This window comes from Sorex fumeus, unplaced genomic scaffold (genome assembly GCF_029834395.1).
Source record: "Sorex fumeus unplaced genomic scaffold, SorFum_2.1 ptg000008l, whole genome shotgun sequence".
Lineage (NCBI taxonomy): Eukaryota > Metazoa > Chordata > Mammalia > Eulipotyphla > Soricidae > Sorex > Sorex fumeus.
The window spans coordinates 14542873-14565769 of NW_026606065.1; the positions used below are offsets into that span (position 1 = coordinate 14542873).

Sequence of the window (22897 nt, forward strand, 5' to 3'; positions counted from 1 at the left end):
TTCATAGTTGGGGCTGGAGCGATAGCACAGCGGGTAGGGCGTTTGCCTTGCACGCAGCCAACATGACTGACCCGAGTTTGATTCCTCTGCCCCTCTCGGAGAGCCCAGCAAGCTACCGAGAGTATCTCTCCCACAAGGCAGAGCCTGGCAAGCTCCCCGTGACGCACTCATTATGCCAAACACAGTAACAACAAGTCTCACAGCGGAGACGTTACTGGGCCCGCTCGAGCAAATCGATGAACAACGGGAGGACAGTGCTACAGTGCTACTTTTATAGCTATAAATATAATTATAAAAATATAAAAATTTCCACAATAAGTTGTTCTGTGCCATAAATAATAAAAAATAAAATTTACTCGAACCAAAAAAATGATCATGGTAGTTCCAAGTTTTTAGTGTTCCAACTATTAAAACATTAAGATTATTTAGAGATTATATAATCTCCTAAATTATATATGTATATTTATATAACATCTTATAAAAAATCTATATCCTAGAGAAAGTTTTCACAAATGCCAGTTTTCCCTCTGAGATTTGTCATGTAAAAGTGCATGAAAATATCCAGCTATTTTAAATATTCTACTTTTTTCTAAGATACATTTCTGGGCTTCTATCCAATCTTGTCTTTATCCTTACACCAGGTATTCCCTGCTGCTCCCTCTGCTTCCTCACTCCTTATCCTCATAATCCCTTTACACATTTTCTTATGATTTTTGTCCTTAATTCTTTTCAACAGAAATTTCTCTCTCCCCAAGCACCAAATCCAGTCACAACTTCTCCTATCCAATATCACTTCTTCTTTGTTGGAAAAATTTATCCTGTTGAAACATCAGTGAATTCTGAAACTCTCTTTGACCTCCTGGAACTACAATGTTCTGGTCTGGAATCTAGTCCTCTGTTCTCATTGTGGACTAACATCCCTGTGGCCTACAAAGAGGCAGTTCTCTGCACTCTTCCCTCTCCCTACTTTCAATTACACTCTGTCCTTGACTTATAGGTCATTATTCAAATACTATTAAGTTATAAGGTCTCCAAGCCTACTCGGATTGGGACTGGGCCTTCTCCAACCAGACCCCCCATCTTCCAGTAGGTAGGCGTCACGCCCACCAGCTGCCGACAGCGCCAGGTTGGTCCCATCAGTGGCCAAGATGCAGAGACTATAAAACCCAGCTCCCAGAAGCTTGCGGCCACATTTGTGGCCGCGTGACATCTTATTATCTTATTTTTCCTTTGGAGAACCTGGAGGCTACCAAAAGTATCCTGCCCGCACGGCAGAGTCTGTCAAACTTCCCGTGTCGTACTCAATATGCCAAATACCAGTAACAATGATGGGTCTCATTCTCCTAATCCTGGAAGAGCATTAAAATGGTCCTTTTAAAATCTCAGGGCTAGGAAGAAGGAGACATTACTGGTGCCTGCTCAAGAAAATCGACGAACAACAGGATGATCGTGTGATTGTGATTAAGTTATGAAAATAGTGTTACTCCATAAAAAAGTGAGGCTCAGACATTAGCTAGTTAAATGTGTTTCTTGTAGGACTTATAAAAGTAGCAAAGCAAAAAAACAGCAGGAGCGATAGCACAGTGGTAGGGCATTCGCCTTACAAGCGGCCAGCATGGCCGACCCGAGTTCGATTCCTTCGCCCCTCTTGGAGAGCCCGGCAAGCTACTGAGAGTATTCGATATGCCAAACACAGTAACAACAAAGTCTCCAATGGAGGCGTTACTGGGCCCGCTTGAGCAAATCGACGATCAAGGGGAGGGCCTTTACCTTTTACCTTTTACAAATTCAAAGAAGAAAATCAGGTGGTTAAACATTTTGAAATTCACACATTGTGTATCTATTGCTACTAAACATTATTGATGCTAAGAGCAACTTGTAAGAGGCAAACTACTACTATATTATGCTAATGTATACTTTATAGACTAAGAGTTAGTAGCCCAAAAGATAATGAATAAAATGCCTAATACAAGTAGATATTCATTTTATCTGGAAAAAATAATGTTCTAATTGTGTTTATACAAACACTACTCACATAGTTAAGGGGTAAAAAATACAAAAAAAATTATTAAAATTCTATACATTGATAAAAATAAAAGTACTTATAGAAAGTGACATAATGTTGGGATTTTTCAAAGTGTGCGTGCATATGATACTCATATTTGAAACTCACAATAATTTTGAGATATGGGCAGAGCAAAAGATATTATCTGACATTGAAAAAAAACAATAAGACAATGCATTATTCTAAAGTTAATTATTTTCCTTTCCTTAGAGACATTGTACTCAGGAGTTAAGTACATAAATCTTTTAGATATTTTATATTTTATTACAAAAATATTAAGGACAATTAGTTAATTTATTCTTGGTAAAACACCTGCCATCAAAAGATAGAGTTTACTGAAAAGGGATCAAAAATTGAATTAGTAATTTTTGATGCTTTTTGCTGAAAATATTAATGATTTTAAAAATAGCTTTCAGGATGTATGCATGCATGTATATACACAAAATATGCAAATACATTGATAAAGTTAAAAGAGCTGTGTGCTATATAACTTTTACGCAGCAAAGATATCAACGCACTATGATTAGCCTAAATGTAAATAGATAGGAATGTACATTTATTGAATTAATTTGCTTCTCTTTCAAATGGCTTATAAAGCAGAATAAATTATTGAGTATGGGAAAATAATCATTTGGAAGTGTGGATAATGTCTATAATATCTGCTCTAGTTACCTTCCTTGATAAATATGACATTTGTGAAATAGCAGAAGTAATGATGATGAAAATCTATGCCTAAAGGCATTGGTAAAATTCTATTACTTTCTTTATTTTCTGACATTATTACTCTTGATAAAATAAAAGCAATATAAAATTATGTGAACTATACATATTTATAGATGAAAAATTTGCATAAATTGTGGTTGAACTTTATAATTTGAATAAATTCCAGCATAATTATCATGAAGAATACATAAGATTAATATATTCTTTAACGTACCTTCTTCTGAAATGCAAGATTTGATAGAGTAAAATTTCTCTTTGAAGCATTATTATTTTTAAAAAGCTTCATTTGAATATTTTTTTATTTCAGCTAGTTTCTGACAAAGACTCTCATAATTATCGAACAAGCCAAACAAAAAAATGTGGGTGAGAAGTAGCTAGAGTTCAAGCATATTTGTATATTATTTGATTATCATAACATAAGAATGTCAAAGGTAGATAAGATGGCAGCTTTTTCTGGTGTTATATAAGGTTGTCAACTCTTTATTCTGTATTATCAACAAATTATAAGATGACTGTACTTACTAATAATTTATTCTGTGTTTACTTACAATTTAAACAACATATAGGGTAGTTTTATAAAACATCAATATGATATAAAGCTGGAAGTTATTTCACTAGAATTAAGGAGTAGAATCTGGAAGATGAAATAAAGCCATAACAAGAATCTATTTCTACCCTATGATTCAAAAAGGTAACCAAGCATCAAGATGCACGAAAATCTAACTTGGCAAGAGTTTTTATTAAAATAAAAGGGCGTATAATGGTTGTAGCGTGGTATGTGCTTTGAAGGGATGTGAAATTGCAAATAGAAATAGCTAGGTAAACTAATATTTCTTTGGTACAAAATAAAAACAGAAGAAATGGAATATTGAAGTGAGTAACATTTAAGTACTAAACTCTACTTCAGTTTTGCTTTGAGAAATTCATATCAAGAATGAATGCAGATGCAATTTATGTCTTATTTACTATGTTTGAAAGAAAATTTGTCATTTTTCCACCAAGATATTAAAATAGGGCTTTTTACAAGGCACTTTTTCAAATAGGTATGAGGTACATTTTCAATAATTACTCCTCCTCACCTAGTTTATAAAAACAAAAGTATAAGGAAAAACTACATGAACACAATTAGAATATCATTTATGAAATATTGTACTTAAAATACTAGTCAAACAGTGAAAATATGGAACCAACATTGTTTTCTGACATAACTTTCTCTCATGATAAGGGTTCATTTCAATGCCAGACTGGAAGATTATATATACAGCACAAAATACTGTTTTGGGGTGATACAGCCATAAATTATGTCAAGCTAGTATAATACAAAATTATGATTTATTTTGTTGATTTATTCTGAAACAAACTAATAAAATATAAACAAACAACCACCCCACACACCACCAAAGTGTACTATTATTATATACTTGAAAGTGTACAGGCAAAAAAAATCTGTTAAATATTATTTTTAAAAATGTTTTTAAAGCTCTGTTTCAGAGGAAAAATCTCAGACATGATGCCCTTGATGTAGCCTCACTCACATAGTTCCATAATTTCCACGTAAACCACCAGGAAAAATGGTAAAAATGGTATATATTTGAGGTATAAAAATTTATGACATTATATATTAAGTTAAGCTAATTAACATATTCATCATATCACATACTTATCATATGTTGTCTAATTAAATATTTAAAATTAATTCTTTTGCAAACCATAATTATAAAATATAATTTCACTATAGTCTCTTATTTGCAAAAGTGAGCAGAACATTACTCCTTTAGCATAGTGCTGCCAAATTATTGATGTTGCTGCAAATGCCAGAATTTGTTTTTGAAAACTGATATTTCATTATATAATAATATGTTTTATTTACCCATTTATCAGTCAATGAACATTTAGGTTGTTTTTATATCAGCCATTCTCAATAGAGCTGCAATAAACAAGGGAATAAAGACATCTTTTCAAGATAGTGATTTCCTTTTTAAATAAATATATACCTAGAATTGACATTTATAGATCAGATTAGTACTTTTAATTTTTGTAGAAAAATTCTCTACTACTACATTGTCACCAACATTTACCTTTATATCTTTCTGAAAACCTCATATGACTGTGCTATTGATTTTGATTTCCCCGTTTATTAGCAATAGTGAACACTTTTCCCCCATACATTATTGTATTTATATGTCTTTTTTTTGGCAAAAGTTAAAGAATATTGCTTGTTTTCTGCCCATTTAATTTTTTTTGCTGCATAAGTTTTTAATAAATTTTGAGTGTCAGTGAGGGACAATAATTTAGTTTCTAGGTTTTACTGAGCTTCTTGTAAATAGTAGTTATTAAAAAATATTTATTGCACAGTGAGAAAAGAAATAAATTCAGAAACATGTCCTACATATATTAGTTATCACAGCCAACATTATGAGAAATATGATAAAACGTTTTGAAATGAACTTTAGAGCGATATAAAGTCTTCTAATCCTAATGGATAAATACTAAAGCAGACTCCAAAATACATATTTAAGGGAGTGATTTTTTCCCCCTGAATATTAACATTTTGGTTCAGGTAGATTAATGAACTTTCACATAAAGGGGAAAATACAACTGTGTATAAAGATACTCAGAAAGGAGAAAAAATATAACTACTCCATAATTAATGTTGAAATATCAGAATAGTTCCTTTTACTAGGGATTTATACTGTCAAAATTGCTTAAAAACCCAGTTTCTCCCTGAGGATTAAAAGGTAAAGGTAAAGGCCCTCCCGTTGATCGTCGATTTGCTCGAGCGGGCCCAGTAACGTCTCCATTGGAGACTTTGTTGTTACTGTGTCTGGCATATCGAATACTCTCGGTAGCTTGCCGGGCTCTCCCTGAGGATTATAACAGAGAATTACTAATTTTTCTAAGAAATAAATAAAATAGCAATGAAGAATTTCACACTATAAATATTAGTCTCTAAACATTAGTCTTATTTTGTCTTTATTAGTCTTTGTTTCTTTTCATTAGTCTTTCTTTTAAACTTTTTAAATATTATTTTAAAATTATAGCTCAAGTAACATGGTTCCAATGGCGTTTAACATTTATGACTCGATGTACCAATCAACTGCATACAAGCTTGCCTTCAAAATTTGAATTCCTTTAAAATGTTCACTGACCTAGCCTCTGGGAATAAACACTACACACAGATTTTAACATATGAGCAAAACCATGGATATGATTTATCACATTCCTTCCTAAACAAATCTTGCCATGCGACCAAAAAACAGTAAGAAAAAAAAGATACTATATTGGAAGGAGTTTAAAAACCACACACACAAACACTGACTCAATCATAGGTTGCAATAGAGGCATATTGCCTAAGCACAAGGCATATTTTCAATCTAATATATTCTCTCCATGAGTTAGTTAATACACCATCAAGTCTCAAATACCTAATGGAGTCATATACTTAAGGTAACAGATATGTTACCAAAGTCCTGGTAACACACTAACTAGGGCTAACAAGTTTAACACTAAAAATGCAAAGGATCTAGAATTAGAATTTCCAAATTCAAGCACTGACTGCATTTTTATGAGCCTCTTAGCATTAGGCATGTCACCTAACTCTTTGATTAAATAATTTTCTAAAAATAACAACATTTGATAATATGGAAGAACACACAAAATGTTTTACATCTTTTAAATTGCTTGAAAATATTTTCAAATATTCAAACAATTTTAAAATATTTTCAAATAATAAATTATAATTCTAATTATAAAAAATTAATAATAACAACCAACCACCAGAAATAAGTGTTCCATCACGGAAATTATATGCAAGAAAGCTGATCAACTATCACTGCACTGTTTCCTCTTACTGGGGGGATAAAGATGGTATTAAACAGGGAGAGAAGGTAATTGTTACTCTCAATTTCAAGTATAATTTATGGTCTTGCTGTATATTTTATCTCAAAGGCAATAAATTGCAATGAAAGAAAAGTTACAAGGAATCCCAATAATTTAACTTGGCTAAAGAATGAAACTGGTACCCATAAATCTTTAGTAAATTCACAAATGGGTTGGAACTCTAGAGGGATTCTCATTAACTTAATACTTCAAGGATCAACTTAACCCCAAACCCCCAAATATGATCAAAGTGTTCAAGATCAAGTTACAGTTAATGCATTTCACTCAAAGCTATATCTCAACATTTGTGCTGCCAATCTTGAAAATAGAATTTTCTGAATTACAAAAGCTCTGTCAAAATATCAAATCTCAAATTTCAGCCTTCAGATAGTTGATATTCATCTCATGCCCATCTGCCCATTATTCTTTGGACTTACTGTTACTGATGCTCAGAAATAAATAACCTCTGAGTTAGTAATGCCTGCCAGTTGATCAAGGTTACTTACCCTTTGACCTTCTTTTCCAGGTGGACCTTCAGGACCTGGCACCCCCAGGGCACCCTATGAGAAATAAAGAACATAATGTGTTCATAACAGTCTTACAAAAATGCAAGCATTGATACTCACTTTCTTTTACCAAACAAGTCTTGAAAACCAATTTGAGCTTTTTAAAGATTTAGACTATGATAAATTGCTGATATTTGGCTTATTTTTGTAGTAAACTCCAGAAAAGCGGAGGAGGAATTTCAAACTAGGTGTGAGGCCCAGTGTTCACTGTCATTGAATGTTTCCATATGATCAGACCCATATTTCAATTAGCTGCATTAAATACATGGTAATTATTTGCAAATGGGGAAATATGCCTTTCTATTTATGTAAACTATGAACACAGTTTTGAATGAAAGTAGTATAAACACATGGTTTTCCCACTGATTTCAAATTTTCTTATTCAAAAAACGTTTTATAGCATTTATTTAATATATTCTCGTAACATAGCCATGTGGTAGAAAAAATCATCAGTTTTTTCAAATTATAAATCTCAGTGTTGTTAATTTGGTAATCAAGTCTCTTAATTCTTGTCGTTAAAATTATACCTGAATTTAAAATGACAACATGGCTATATTTAAAAAAAATCCTTCATGCAGTAATTTCTGGTTTTTACTCCCATAAAGCTTTACTGTGTCCTCCTAACATTAAATGTGGAACTTCATCTTATTCAACGTGTTCTCCCCATGATTTCCTATGCTGAAAGCTTTAGAGTCTCATTGTTAATGATTCAAAGATTTTTGTTTTGTTTTAGGGTCACACCTGGTGTGCTTGGGGCTTATTGCTGATTCTACACTAAAGGATCACTCCCAGTGATAGGACTATATGGAATGCAGAGGACCAAGCATTGGTCAGCCACAAGCCAGGCAAGCACTCTACCTTCTATAGTATCTCTATAGCATCTGATTAGATTTTAAAATCTATTTTTCTGGCTGCAAATCCATCCATTTAAATGCATGTTTTATATATGTACTCCATAATTTCCAAGTCATGCAGAATTTAGCAAGAACTTAGGATGGTTCCTACACAATTGGATCATCTTTCAGTATAACTAAACCACATTCTCTCAGACTCACCAGAAACCTCTAATTTCTCTACCTTCTTAAACGTCTTCACATCCAGCGACTGAATCTGGTACTACCATTTTCTCTCTATTCTTAATGAATTCACCATAATTTCTTGCTTATCTGCCAGAATTTCATAGTTTATCTAAACACTATCTCTTCATTTTACCACAGGATAGCCGTATCAGAAAACAGCCTTACTTACTTTGATTTTCCACATGAAGAAAAAATAAAAGCACAAATAAAGTGGCTTGTATTTGTCTCTTGAGGTAATTGTCAAAATTCATCTAGATCCATTTTTTTAATGATTTGTTTCTATCACCATAGTTTAAGGACAGTAGCAAAACTGTGTCATACCCATCAAAGTATATGCCTAGGAATGTCTGAGAAAAAAAATTCACATTGGGAAGTCAATTTTCTCTAAGAAAAATTTGGGGGTAAAATTTTATTTTCAAAAAATGTTACCTGTGAGGAATAACCAGTCATAAGTAAAATGGCTTAAATTATTTGGAATAAATAAGAACTCTAGAACTCATATCCAAACAAATATGAATTTGCTTTTATGCCAGAAGAAACATTTCATTGTCATCTAATGTCATTCTTGTCATTTTTTAAAAAAAGTTAGGATTAATTTTCGTATATGACCCTGTCTTTAGTAGTCATGGCTACCTTTCAAATGAAATATTATGTGTGGCTGTGGTGGCTTTCATTATGTACTATGTACATTTTTTTAACAGGAACTCCATTTTCACAAATGTCAAAATACATGACTTCATAATATGTCATATATTTTCTGTGAAAACATATAGACACTTAAATTCTGTTTAATATAAATATATAAGCAGTTAAATTCTGTGAGTTTTTTTTTGGGGGGGTGATACGGAATTTCATACGGTATGCACAGAGCTTACTCTATGTGTTCTAGGATGACTCCTGGAAGTTCTCAGGAGACCATATATTGTGGCTGGCTGCATTTAAGGCAAATTCTTCACCCAAATCACTATCTCTTCAACCCACGATACATTTAAATTATTATTTAGGTAGCTTTTATTTAGTTAATGCGGTCAGAATTATTAAAATTTATTGGAAATTTGGGGCTGGAGTGATAGCACAGCGGGTAGGGCGTTTGCCTTGCACATGGCTGGCTGGGTTCAATCCCCAGCATCCCATATCGTCCCCCAAGCACTGCCAGGAGTAATTCCTGAGTACAAAGCCAGGAGTGACTTTTGAGCATCGCCAGGTGTGACCCCAAAATAAAAATAATTTACTATATATATATGTATATATCTGTATATATACATATATACAGATATATATACTATATATATACATATATATAGTAAATTATAGCGACTAGTTTCCAAAAAGCACTAATACAAAACTGCATGTGTCACTGACCCTCAATATTTCTCAAAATTGTCCCAATTCCTCCACAAAATAAATTAACCAAATAAAACATGTATTACTTTTGGAACAATCTAATGTTATGAAGCAGTCAGAGTCTATATTTTCATCACTTAGATAGAAGTAAACCCCAGAAATTAAAAATGTGATTAGTTTTATCTGTTGCTACAAAACTTCACCTGTTGAATAATATGGAAAGTTAGTTAATTAAGTCAACTTTTAGAGAGCAAGTTCATAATACATATAAAAAAAACAAATGTTGAAATATAAGCATGCCAAGTATTAATTACAGTGTAGTTACAGGGAGTTGGTCATTTTTTTTTATAAGATTGACATAATCTTGGCTCTGGATTAAACACATCTTTCTTGCCCTTAGGAAAACTATTATCATTTCATGAATAGTCAACTTAAATACAACATTTTTTGATATGCATCCAAATGTTGACAGTTCTTTTAATGTTCTTAAACATGAGTTATCATACACAAATACATCAAATGTTTATCAATGAAATACATCAAATGTTTATCAATGGAGTACAATTATTTCTGAGTCACAGATACTAAAATTTCCACTTCACTGGGTGAAGAAATATATGAAAAGCCTAGATCAAAAAATTTCATGTGGAAGGTATTTCATGGAAAATCAGAACAATTTGTGTGAAAACAGTGTACCACCAAAGTACTATTATACTTGTACCAACAAACTTATTAATATGCCTCTTCATGGCTCTCAATTTCCCATCCACCTTTGACCATTCTAGTACCCAGCTAGCAGTCTGACAAAATTATTAGAAAACTGGATTACTATTTGAACTATCCATGATCAATTTTTCCAAGTCACATGCATTAATATTCATATTTTAGTCTCCTTATTGAATATTAGCTAACATTTACAAAAAATGTCAATGTTGTTAGTAAAATATCGATCAGCCAGTTGTAAATAAACATAGTTTTCCTAAATTGGTTAATTTAACTTCGGAATGATTCATTATTTACAATTATTTAGCTCAGTACACCCATTTAGAAAAGTCAAACTCACTTATTATGTATCTAATACATATAATCCCTTATTATATCATTAATTATAAAAATTATAGATATACCTATGCACCTGCATATTTAAATTAAACTTCAGTAGAACTCTGCATTGTATCAGAACTCCTTTCACAATTCTTTCTTACTCTGGCCTTGTAAATGCTACTATGTATATCTCTTAGTTGTCTGTAGTTTTTAAAGAGAGATTGATTATTTTCTAATCTGTATTTAGAGAAGAGACTCAATAAAAATTAGTACATTGGATCATAACAAAGAAAACATTGGCTTAGTACAATGAACCCTAACAGTGGTGGGGAAAAGTTTTTGTATATAGAATCATGCACATTTAAACTAGGATTAAACAATATTGGAAAACCTTTACTCTTCCTTATTTGTAAAGTTTATTCTATTCACTGATCTTTAAGTTAAATTGACTTATAATTTATTTAATAATTAATCGTTAACCACCATGACATCCTATTACAGAAGAAATAACACTCTATCTGTTGCCACTAATTGAAATTTTACAGATATATAGCAATTTTTTCTAACTTTAGAATCGTATTCTTAAGTATCTTTCTGCATTTGGCATATTTGCAAAATTAAGCATCTCTTTAAGCTGCCAAAAATACCTATCCATTTCTTCTTCTTGTCCAACTACTTAGGTCTATAAAAAACTGTAAATTGTATTATTCCTAAAATTTTACAAAGATTTATTTCTTTCCTAAAAGGGAAGCTTAAAAATGCCCTTAGGTTATTCATGAAGTAAACATCTGCGTATTTCTAGATAGGCATCAGTTTTTTTCACAGTGAGATTCTGGGCATTTAAACTGTTGACAAAGGAAGGAATTCATGACTGTTACCTCTTTGTCTAGGATAAAAGTATGTTAAAAAAAAATAGTTTTAGCCAGCTAAACCATTTTAAGTTTTAGAGGCTAGCTATTAAAGTATACTGCATTCCTCATAGCTCTCTCTGGACAATCTGCTGATTATTTAAAACAGAGCAGAACTTATCATCATGGAAGCCCAAGTAAATATTTAACTGAGAAATTACTTAGAATTAACTGGTTCAGAACAAATTTTGAAATGTTTAACAAATACAGCAGATGTTTAGTATAGTTGATAGGGTAGATTAATTACATTGGAATATATTTTCGTTTGTGAAAAATACAAGATATAGTCATAACTTTTCAATCAGAAAAGAAAAAAACTGAAGTGAAAAAGGGAAGTTTCATTTTAAAGTATTATTTGTACTCCCTTACCAGGAATGTTGCAGAACATATGATACCTAAAACTCACTTCAACAAAAATGTTATGCAAGTAAGTATATTTTAAGTGTTATGATTATTGCTTTAGAATATGCTTCATAAATTTGAAGCATAATCTGCATAAATTCTTAAAATACCAGTCAGGCATTTTCTTATGTTTCAAATAGATTGTATAAAATTAAAATGGAAAATAGAGTTTATCTGTCCTTATAGAAAATTTCATGCTTTGAATATGAGAACAATGGGAATAGATTTATAAAAAAAAAAAAGAACAAGTTACTAAGTAAAAATTTAATGGACATGCAGTCCAGTCATGGGAATTGATTTCCATATTAGTTCTGAGAAGTAGTATTTTGTAATGTTTATATTAATAAAAGAGTGGCCAGCTTTATGCTAATTCAGATAATTATTCTGACAAAAATAGTTTAGTATGTACATTTTTCAGAAAAATAAATATATTAATATCTTCAATTCTGGAGTTAGGGAGATAGCTCAAAAAACTGGAGTGTATGAGAAGGGGGCCGTTCCGGCCCTTCCTTCACGCCCTACCGAGGTCACCAGTTGCCCCCCAAGACCGGCTCTCCAGCATGGCCACGGCCCCAGAAGCACAAGGGCTTAATGCAGAAAACCAGCAGCTTGGAGCAGAAAAGTGAACGGACTATGCGTTAAACCATGCCATCATGCCTGCCCGGAGGGGAGAGGGTGTTGCCCCATTCGCCCTCTCCTCTCTGGAAAGAAAGATGGTGGCCGCAGGGGAGCCTTGTGGAGAGCAGGTATGAGCTGGGGGTCGGGGGCGACAAAAACCTCATGGGAAGGAGGGTGTTCTGGCCCGTCCTTCACGCCCTACTGAGGTCACCAGTTGCCCCCCACGAGCGGCTCTCCGGCACGGCCACGACTCCAGAGCACAGAAACCAATCTCTTAATTATCTGACTTTTAGTAGAAATACTTCCAGGGTTAATAAGTAAAATAGCAGAAATCCAAAACTGCGCGGCCGACATCAGTTAATTCTTAAAACCCAGCTGTAGAAAGCAAATCATTTCACAACGCTTTTTCAGCATGTCTGATTTGGGGGGGAGAGGTAAACTCTAAATAATAATGGTGCATCTTTTATTGAAACAATGAATCTAGTCAAAGTAGATAGAGTGTTAACTAGAACTCATCTGCCTCACAGGAATTGGGAGGGGTGGGAGATGGGGTTCTATTGGGGTTCGTGGTAAAAAATAAGTATTGGTAAAGGGAAATGTGTTTGATATTTACATGACTGAGACCTAAACCTGAAAGCTCTGTAACTTTTCCCACAGTGATTCAATAAACAAATAAATTATAAAAAATAAAACTGGAGTGTATGTCTTACAAGTGTAAATCAAAAGATTAATTCCTTGGTACTTTCTAGATACTGAGCACTGTTGTGTGGGTCTATCCCTAGCAGTACCCTAGGTTCAAGCAGCATCCAGTCACCAGGTGTAAGTATTGAAATGATTTGGTGCCCCAAATAAGTAATATAAAATAAATAAAAGTTATTACTTGATTGCAAGAAATTACCTGTGCATGCTAGGTAGCAGATGTCTTTGAAATTTAAAAAAAAAGAAGAATATCTTTTAGATACTAAAAAACCCTTCCCAGTAACACTGATAAATAGGAAGAACTGTCATTAGAAAAAAACCCTATGAAATATTTGTGTGCACAGGAATGTTTCAATCACTATTCATTACAGTAAACAGACTCCATGATTGGAAGGACAAGTTTATCCTGCCTTCAACAATTGATGAAAATAGAGGTTATTTGTAATACTTCAACATTTCAGAGTTTCACTTGAAAACTCTGGCAGAACTTCAGTGATGGGACACAGTGAATTATAATCATTTCATATGTAAAGGTAAGGTAAAGGTAAAGGCCCTCCCGTTGATCGTTGATTTGCTCGAGCGGGCCCAGTAACGTCTCCATGTGTATGTAGGAATATATTTTAATAGTAGTAGCTTTTTGAGTTCAGAAATCAGATTTTTTTTAATGGTACAGATTCTAAATGACATGTTTTTAGCCACAAATAATCCAGTCTAAAAAAACCTATAAATTTTATAAATCAAATAAAAAAACATTCTGTCTGTAAATCTGTAGAAACATCTGTTGTTTATGAAGACTTTCCTATAAGAATGATTTCTGCCCTAGTTATGAGATTTACACCTAAAAATTGTATAAATCTGAATTCAGTTCTTCCCACTTTGCATATATTTTCAGACCAATTTGTTGCATTAGATGCTGAATTAATGAATCTTATTCTTTACATTTTTGATACTTCTGTAGTATTAAAAGCATTACTTGTCACAGAATCAAAAATATAAATTGGGTATTTATATTTTTCACCCACAAGTTCCAATTCATTTCAAAACAATACCAGCTATTTTAATTCTTACGTGGTTTGTTGCAAAATAAATACTATACTCCTACTTGGAAGAGTTTTCCCTTCATTAGAGTAAGAAGCAGAACTTTCATTTTAAAATTTATTATTATTTATTTAACTTGTTATATATTAATTAGTATCAAATACTTTTTAAAAAATGAACTGAAAAGATACAAGCATATATAGCAATTATAAACAAGAATAGAAGCAATCTAGTTTCTTTTAGTTATTGTAATTTAAAATAATATAGTTCAATGTTTAGTAATTATTCTCTTTTACATTCATTTATTTATCATATGTAATTATATATATATGTATAATTAGTCCTGGTCATGAAAAACTTTGTGTAGATCGATTTTACTTTGGCTCTAATCTAACAAATGAAATGGCTAGATTTCAGTTAACTTAAGTCTGGGCTGACAAGTAAAAATATCACTAGACCATAATTTGTCAATTCCATTTGTATCATCTGTCTTAATGATTTATGTAGAGGAGAATGCAATTGATTTCATTTTAATTGTTCGCTTGATCATACTAACAGTATATATGTTTAAACTAGTTTTGCTTTAAGTCAATGGCCACATGGAGACATAGGTTCATTGTGGACTTAAGGAATAATCTATTATTAGGCTGATATTTAGTATTTATTTAAAATTAATTTTTATTGGGCTTGAGCGATAGCACAGCGGTAGGGTATTTGCCTTGCGCACTGCCGGTGGGCCAACCCCAGGTTCAATTCCTCCGCCCCTCTCAGAGATCCTGGCAAGCTACCAAGAGCATCTCGCCTGCATGACAAAGCCTGGCAAGCTACCCATAACGTATTCAATATGCCAATCACAGCAATAACAAGTCTCACAATGGAGACATTACTGGGCCCGCTCGAGCAAACAGATGAGTAATGGGAGGACAGTGTTTTAACTTTTATTAAAAACATCGTGATTTACAAAGTTGTTCATTGTTTAGTTGTTTCAAGCATTTAGTGTTCCAAGGCTGGAGCGATAGCACAGTGGTAGGGTGTTTGCTTTACGTGCAGCTGGCCAGCGGAGCTGGGTTCAATTCCTCCGCCCCTCTCGGAGATCCCAGCAAGCTACCGAGAGTATCTAGCCTGTATGGCAAAGCCTGGCAAGCTACCCGTGATGTATTTGATATGCCAAACACAGTAACAACAGGTCTCGCAATGGAGACGTTTCTGGGCCCACTTGAGCAAGTCGACAAACAACGGGAGGACTGTGCTACAGTGCTACCGTGTTCCAACACGACCAGTGTGACTTTCCCTCCACAAATATCCCCAGTTTCCTTCCAACCCCAACCTGTTCCACTTGGAAAGTAACAAATTTACTTTATAATGTTTATTCCAATAAAAGTTTAAGAACTGGCAAATAGATTGATCAGAAAATAAATCAGTTAGAGCAAATTAGTGATTACTATATGATTTTGGCCTATGTAAATAAGAAAATTAAAACCATTCAATACAATATAAAATCGCTTATTCTCATTTACATATATGCGTTTTCATCTATGAAATCTAAAATATATTACACTAAATTTTATTTTATGCTTGAATCTCATTATGATAATAATCATGTCTCACTTCATTAATAACACTTTTAAAGCAATTCTGTGTTAATATATTTGGGTGTTTACATGGAATAAGTAAGGCCTGCATGTGTAAATTTTCTCCTTACACTTTATATGCACACTGTGTTTTTCAATGTTATTCATGGTGATTTGTCGCAGGCATTCAATATTCCAACATCAATCCTACCACTATTACATCTACCCTGTACCACTGTCTCCAATTTTCTCAATCACCCCTTAGCCTGCCCACACTACAGGTCCTCAACAATTTATTTTATATTGATTTGTTATCAATAATTTGTTAACAGAATGATCAAAACATGTTTTCTGAGAAGAAAATTAGTGTAAAATGTATCTCAACATGGAGATATTAAATGATATGTTGTTTTTAAATGTCATAACGTCTCTGGAAAAAGACATTTTAATAGCAATGTAATTCAGACTTAACATCCATAAGTTTTTCATCTGGTTATTCAACATAAATGCTTACACAAAGGGAAACAAAATATAATAATTTTAGAACTGAAAAATAATTTAGTACAGAGATATTCACATAGCTCATGGAAAACCTTTTTATTTTTTAAATTGAGGGGCCTTCCAAGTGGTGATCAAGGAGAGTGAGAGTCACTCCCAGAAGAATTTGACTTTTAAACCAGATGACTATGATGCATTAAAGATGGTACATAAAATACTAGGTTAGGTAAACTGGAATTGAATAAGTTGTTGGAAACTAAATTTTAAGAAGTGAAAATGCAGTGCTGAGGAATCAGATTCAAAAAAAAAATTTTACAAATTAGCATATATTGAAGTACGCTCTGTTTTTAAACATCTTTTGCTGACTGATCTCCTTCCTTTCTGCCACAACATCCATTTTCTTCAGGATAATGATTTTTATGTCTGGAGTATAAAAGACCTGGAAACATCCATGTTCAGCTTTTGATATGCAAGAAAGGATCCTTGAGTTCTAAGAGAGAAAAGCTGAAAACTAGGCTCTTCTGAGAGAAGAGTATATCTAAATAGGGCTTGGAGTGACAGTACAGTGGGTTGGGCACTTGTCTTGCACATCACCAACCTGGTTGCATCCCCAGCACCTCATATAGTCCTACAAGCCTGCCAGGAGTCATCCCTGACCCAGTCCACAGAGTTTCAGTAGAATGGTGAATCAAAGAGGCACCAGTAATTTTTATTTATTTATTTATTTATTTATTGGTTTCAATTATACAATGATCAAATACCCATCCCTCCACCAGTGCCCATTTTCCACCACCACAGATCCCAGTATCCTTCCCACCCCCATCCCCCGCCCCCGCATCCCACCGTGCCTCTGTGCAGAGCATTCTCTTTTGTTCTCTCTCTCTTATTGGGTGTTGTGGTTTGCAAAAGAGGCAACAGGTGACAATCATGTTTGGTCTATAGTCTACTTTCAGCATGCTTATCCCACCCTGGGAGGATCCTCCCAACACCCTTTATTTGGTGCTCCCTTCTCTATCTGAGCTCCCTTTTCCCCTAGCATGTGTGACTGGCCTCCAAGCCATGGAGTAAAATTCCTGGTACTAATCTCAGCCATTCCTGTGTGTTAGTTTCCTATTTTGTTACTTTATGTTCCCCAGATAAATGCAATCTTTCTATGTCTAACCCTTTCTTTCTGAGTCATTTCGCTTAACATGATACTTTCCATGTAGTACCACTTGTATGTAAATTTCATGACTTCATCTTTTCTAACAGCTACATAGTACTCCATTGTGTAAATGTACCAAAGTTTCTTTAACCAGTCATCTGTTCTCAGGCACTCAGGTTTTTTCCAGATTCTGGCTATTGTAAAGAGTGCTGCGATGAACAAACAATTGCAGATGTCACTTCAACTATACTTTTTTGCGGCACCAGTAATGTTGCCTTTCCTCCTTTTAGTAAACCATGAATAACAAGAATTCACAAGGCATTTGATTTTTCAGGCAGCAACATTGATTGTCAGAAAACCATGAAATAAACCTTCTTGAAATTTTGATGAAAAGAATTTCCAACCTATATATTTGGTAAGCACCTAAGCTGTGCTCAGGGTCCTGGAGATCAAATGAGATGTGGCCTCATAGTTTTGTATTTAGCCAGGAACTGCAGTGTTGGGGAATCAAACTCAGAGCCTTTACTTGCAAATTATGCACTTCACCTTTGAACTATCTCACTGGTAGTTCAACTTCGAACTAGAATTCTGTACCAAGACAAACATAAATTAAGTGTGAGAATAGAATAAAACAATTTTAGGCATGTGTGGGGAAAATGAAGTGAAAAACACTGACCTCCTGGGCAGAAAGCCAGAGTCAACCTTGGGAACTGTCTCGGCTGGACAATTCCCAGGGTGAGAACAGAAATACACCCAGAGGTGTTATCACAAACTTCTAGGCAGAGTAAAGCTTCTTCATTATCCATGCTCTTTCTCAAGGTTGTGTTGCTCACAGATATTCCTTCTTTCTGGCTTTGTGCTTCATATTAAATAAACCTTCCTGACAAGCTGAGGTGTGGCTAATCCCAGACCAAAGGGCCAACACTGCTTCTCCTTTCTTTAGTGAAGATATTAAACTCATGTTTTTCTAATTGCTGGTTTCTAAGTGCCTTCTTTGGAACTAGAAATCATCATTGTGCTTGAACTATTGCAGATTTGGATTTATGGCAATGCAACATGTAAACAACCTCAGGAAATGCAACTTTTTTCATATTTTTAAAAAATAATTTGCTCGAAGATATAGTCATGGAAATAAAAGGCAAAAAATAAGGAAAGAAGTAATCTACAGAGGAATTCACCAAGAGTAAAACAACAAAGGAAAACAGAATGAGAATTCTACTGTTAGCAGAGGAAACTACTTGCCAAGGATGGAGTAGAATATCTGATTGGGACCTTCAAAAAATAAAAGACTCTGAGAAAACATAAAGAAAATAAGAAATACCAGAAACAAACAAGAATAAACAATAAAATTGTCAAAAAGAAATGTACTACTCAGCTTTGTAAATATCACTGGTTACAGTCATACAAAGTTGAACATTTTAAATTTGTTTAAATAATAATAGTACTGGAACTATATTGACTATCACCTATTTATACCAGAATATACTTCAAAGGGCCCAGAATGTTAGTTTTTCTCCTCATTTCTCTCCATGTTCAGGACCATTATATATCAGCTTTTATCAAGTTTTTGTGTGCACAATTCATTTAACATGAGATATACCTTGTAAAGTTTACATAAAGTAATATTATCTCTAGGCATAATATTGTTGAGCAAATCTCCAGAACTTATTCATAATTATATAATTGAAACTATATACTCAAAAACAGCAGCTCCCAAATTTCCACTTCCCCTGAATATTTCCTGGCAACTATCATCTTACTCTGTTTCTGTGAATTTGACTATATTTGATACCTAATATAAGTTGATCTCACACAGCATTTGTCTTTCTGTGAATATTTTATTCACTTAGCAAATGTCCTTCAGATTCATCTATGCTGTTAGATAGCACAATGTTTTTAAGGTCAGATAACATACCAATGAATAAGACCATATTTTAAACGTTTATTTGTCAATGAACATTTAGGCTGATTTTAAAATCGTGGCTAGTTTGTTACATGTGCATATAAAAATGTATCATATCATTAATCATCAGGGAAAAACAAGTCCAAACCCAAATCATTATGAGACATAACCTCACATAGTTGTTAGGATATCAACTACGTAACAACAGCAACGAAAAGGAGAGTGAGCATTGGCAGTAGATTGGAAAACTGGGATTCTTGCTCATGTGTACACTGTTGGTAGGAATATAAAATGCCATTGAAATAGTGTTACTGAAAAATAAGTTATTAGAAAAATTAAAATAGAACTTCCACATGATCTAGAATATATGCGTATTCTATATATCTAGGATATATGTATAATGTATATGTGTATACATATATACACATATGTATACACATATACATATATCCCAGATATATACATATATATATACCAGGGGTGAGTGGATGTGCACACGCACACATACACATACAAAATAATTGACACCACTGCCAATGTTTTAAGTAAAAACTATTATCTCAGTAATTTTGATTTAGATTTCTTTTGCTACTTAACGTATTAGGGGTGAATTTATAAATTTAAGGATTTATCTTATATTTTCTATACATTCTGTTGATAACTTTACCCATTAAAAGCTAAAATATTAGTTTGTTTGAAGAACTCTCTATATTAATAAATATTGTCCATTGTTATGATATGAGGCATAAATATTTCATCAAATTGATCATTTGACTTTTTTTTTGCCACGTAAGGGTTATTTGCTCATGTGATGAAAGTTTCTACTTTGTTCATTTTTGTTTATGGGAATTTTTATATTTGGAAATAAGCTTTTACTTTTTAAAATATTGTGTATTTTTATAGAATTTCTCTGGTTAGGATTCAATCACAAACATTTCATAATGTGATGTCTTATATTGGTATTGGAGTGTTGTAGGGAGTTTAACTTCTGTTTTCTCAGTGCTACATACTTGAGCACACTTTATTCACTGAAATATAGCATTGTAGCTGTCCTCCCATTGTTCATCGATTTCCTCGAGTGGGCACCAGTAACGTCTCACAACAAATTGTGAGACTTGTTGATACTGTTTTTGGCATATTGAATACATCATGGGTAGCTTGCCAGGCTTTGCCGTGAGAGCTAGATACTCTCAATAGCTTGCCGAGCTTTCCGAGAGGGGCAGAGGAATCGAACCCGGGTCTGCCGCAGGCAAGGCAAACATCCTACCCGCTGTGTTATCACTTCATCCTCACTAAAATATATTTATTGTTAAAATAATTTCAGCCCTATTTGACTTTAAAAAAATGAATAAATTTGAAAAGTATTAAAATCTTACTTAAAACACTAAATCTACAAAGCAAATAAGCCAATTTCAAAGTTAACTTATTGCACATAGATTGAAATTTAGCATTGGAAATAGCAAAGGATTATCCGAATTGTTGTATAGGTCAATTTAACTTAAAATATACAGCTGAAATTGCCATTAATGTTAATAGAAACTGTTCTCAAATTTCAACAATTTGCTAATTTTGCAACCCAATGGCTATTATCATCATCATGCAAAAATATATATTTTAATCATATTGTCTAAGCTTCAACTTGAACTTGTTGGTACTAGATAGAAGAAGATGTCCTTGACAGATTTAACAAATCCTATTAATTTAAAAAAACTTGAAAAAGAACCAAGGTGGCTGTTTCAATAGTTAATAACTGATTCTTTAAAATTTCCTTGTGGGGAGCAGAGCAATAGTAGAGTGGGTATGGCATTTGCCTACATGAGGCTGACCAGGGTTCAATCCCCGGCATCCCGTATAGTCCCTTGAACACTACCAGGAGTAAATTCTGAGTACAGAGCCAGGAGTAACCCTGAGTATCACTGGGTATGGCCCCCAAACTAAAAAAAAAAAATTAAAAAAATAAAATTTTGTAGGGGCCAGAGAGATAGTTCAAGCAGGAAGGTCTTGACTTGCTTGTGCATGACCAGAGTTCAAACCTAGCACTCTATTATGGTCTCCTGAGTGTTAATCCCTAAGCTCAAAGAAAGAAAATACGAAAACTTTCAAGAATATATTATATTAGAAAACCAAGAAGTTGCTGTGAAATAATATAGGAATCTACGAGAAATTAGATAAAAACTCAATAACAGAGGCTGAAAGGAAGTAGGAATTGCTGTCTCAGAATGTATCTGAGATTTAGAGTTGGCTAGCAGCTAAATGAGGGAATAGTGAGCAGAGGAGTGGAAAATAGAAGAACAACTATTTTGTAGGAATTGTTTGAAAAGAGAGAATGCATGAGTTGGATATGGAGACTGTTCTCCATGGATCTTCCTTTGCACTTCTATGTGAGTAAAATGACCTGTAGGCCCACCTTGACTGCTATCAGTGATGCAACCTAGTTTAAATTAAAAAAAAATGAGCAGTCGTGCATTTTATGTTAGATTCTCGTTTAAATTTAAAATTTAAATCAGTGTTTCTTTATTTTTCAAAAGATGACTTCAATAATGAATTAAAATGCCAGAAAGTGTCTGATTATGCCTGCAGCATACACAGAAGATAAAATTTGTCTATTAAGATAATTCTAGTTGCCCACAAACACAGGGATACTTCGACAAAAAAATAAATCAGGTGTAATAAATTATTTTACCACTGTCATTGTTGAAAATGTTAAATGTGAGAAAGTGATTAACCTGTCTTAAATTTACTTGCTTTGTTAGGTCAAAAGAATGGATTTACTTTTTATTATAATGTCTAAGTTAATAAACTTTTTAGGGCTGGAGCGATAGCACAGCGGTAGGGCGTTTGCCTTACAAGCAGCCAACATGGCCAACCCGAGTTCGATTCCTTTGCCCCTCTCGGAGAGCCCGGCAAGCTACCGAGAGTATCTTGCCCACATGGCAGAGCCTGGCAAGCTACCCATGATGCATTCAATATGCCAAACACAGTAATAACAAAAGTCTCCAATGCAATGGAGATGTTACTGGGCCCGCTTGAGCAAATCGATGAACAACGGGAGGACCGTGCCTGACCGTGCCTTCAATAAACTTTTATTTACCTGTATTTTCACTTCAGTATTTGGCATTGTGCTTTGATAATATGTTTATGAGTAGAAAAATGTTTGTTTTCCCTCCTTATGAAAGTACCAAGTGTTTCAGTCTCTGAGTATGTAGTTGAATAAAAGATAGTCAAGGTTGCTGTCCTCAAGGAAGTCATTTTAAAGATAAAAATGATTCTACTTTAGTTTCTATTTACTATTATTCTGAAGATAAAAAATTCTACCATAAAATACTTCTGATACAAGGGGTTTCTCTTTTAATGTTCCTGGCAATTATTTTATAAATATTTCTGTGTTTATTTATATTGATATTCTTGCTACTGAA

The 22897-nt window shown here is 33.6% G+C and overlaps 1 protein-coding gene across 1 annotated transcript in view; it reads right to left on the bottom strand.

The window, feature by feature from the left end:
• The window catches only part of COL19A1 (collagen type XIX alpha 1 chain), a 381848-nt gene that overhangs the window by 157975 nt on the left and 200976 nt on the right, over nucleotides 1-22897 (bottom strand). Inside the window, exon 15 of the mRNA XM_056109815.1 lies at nucleotides 7174-7227. Coding sequence (XP_055965790.1) covers nucleotides 7174-7227 — 54 coding nt within the window. The remainder of the gene's footprint in view (nucleotides 1-7173; nucleotides 7228-22897) is intronic.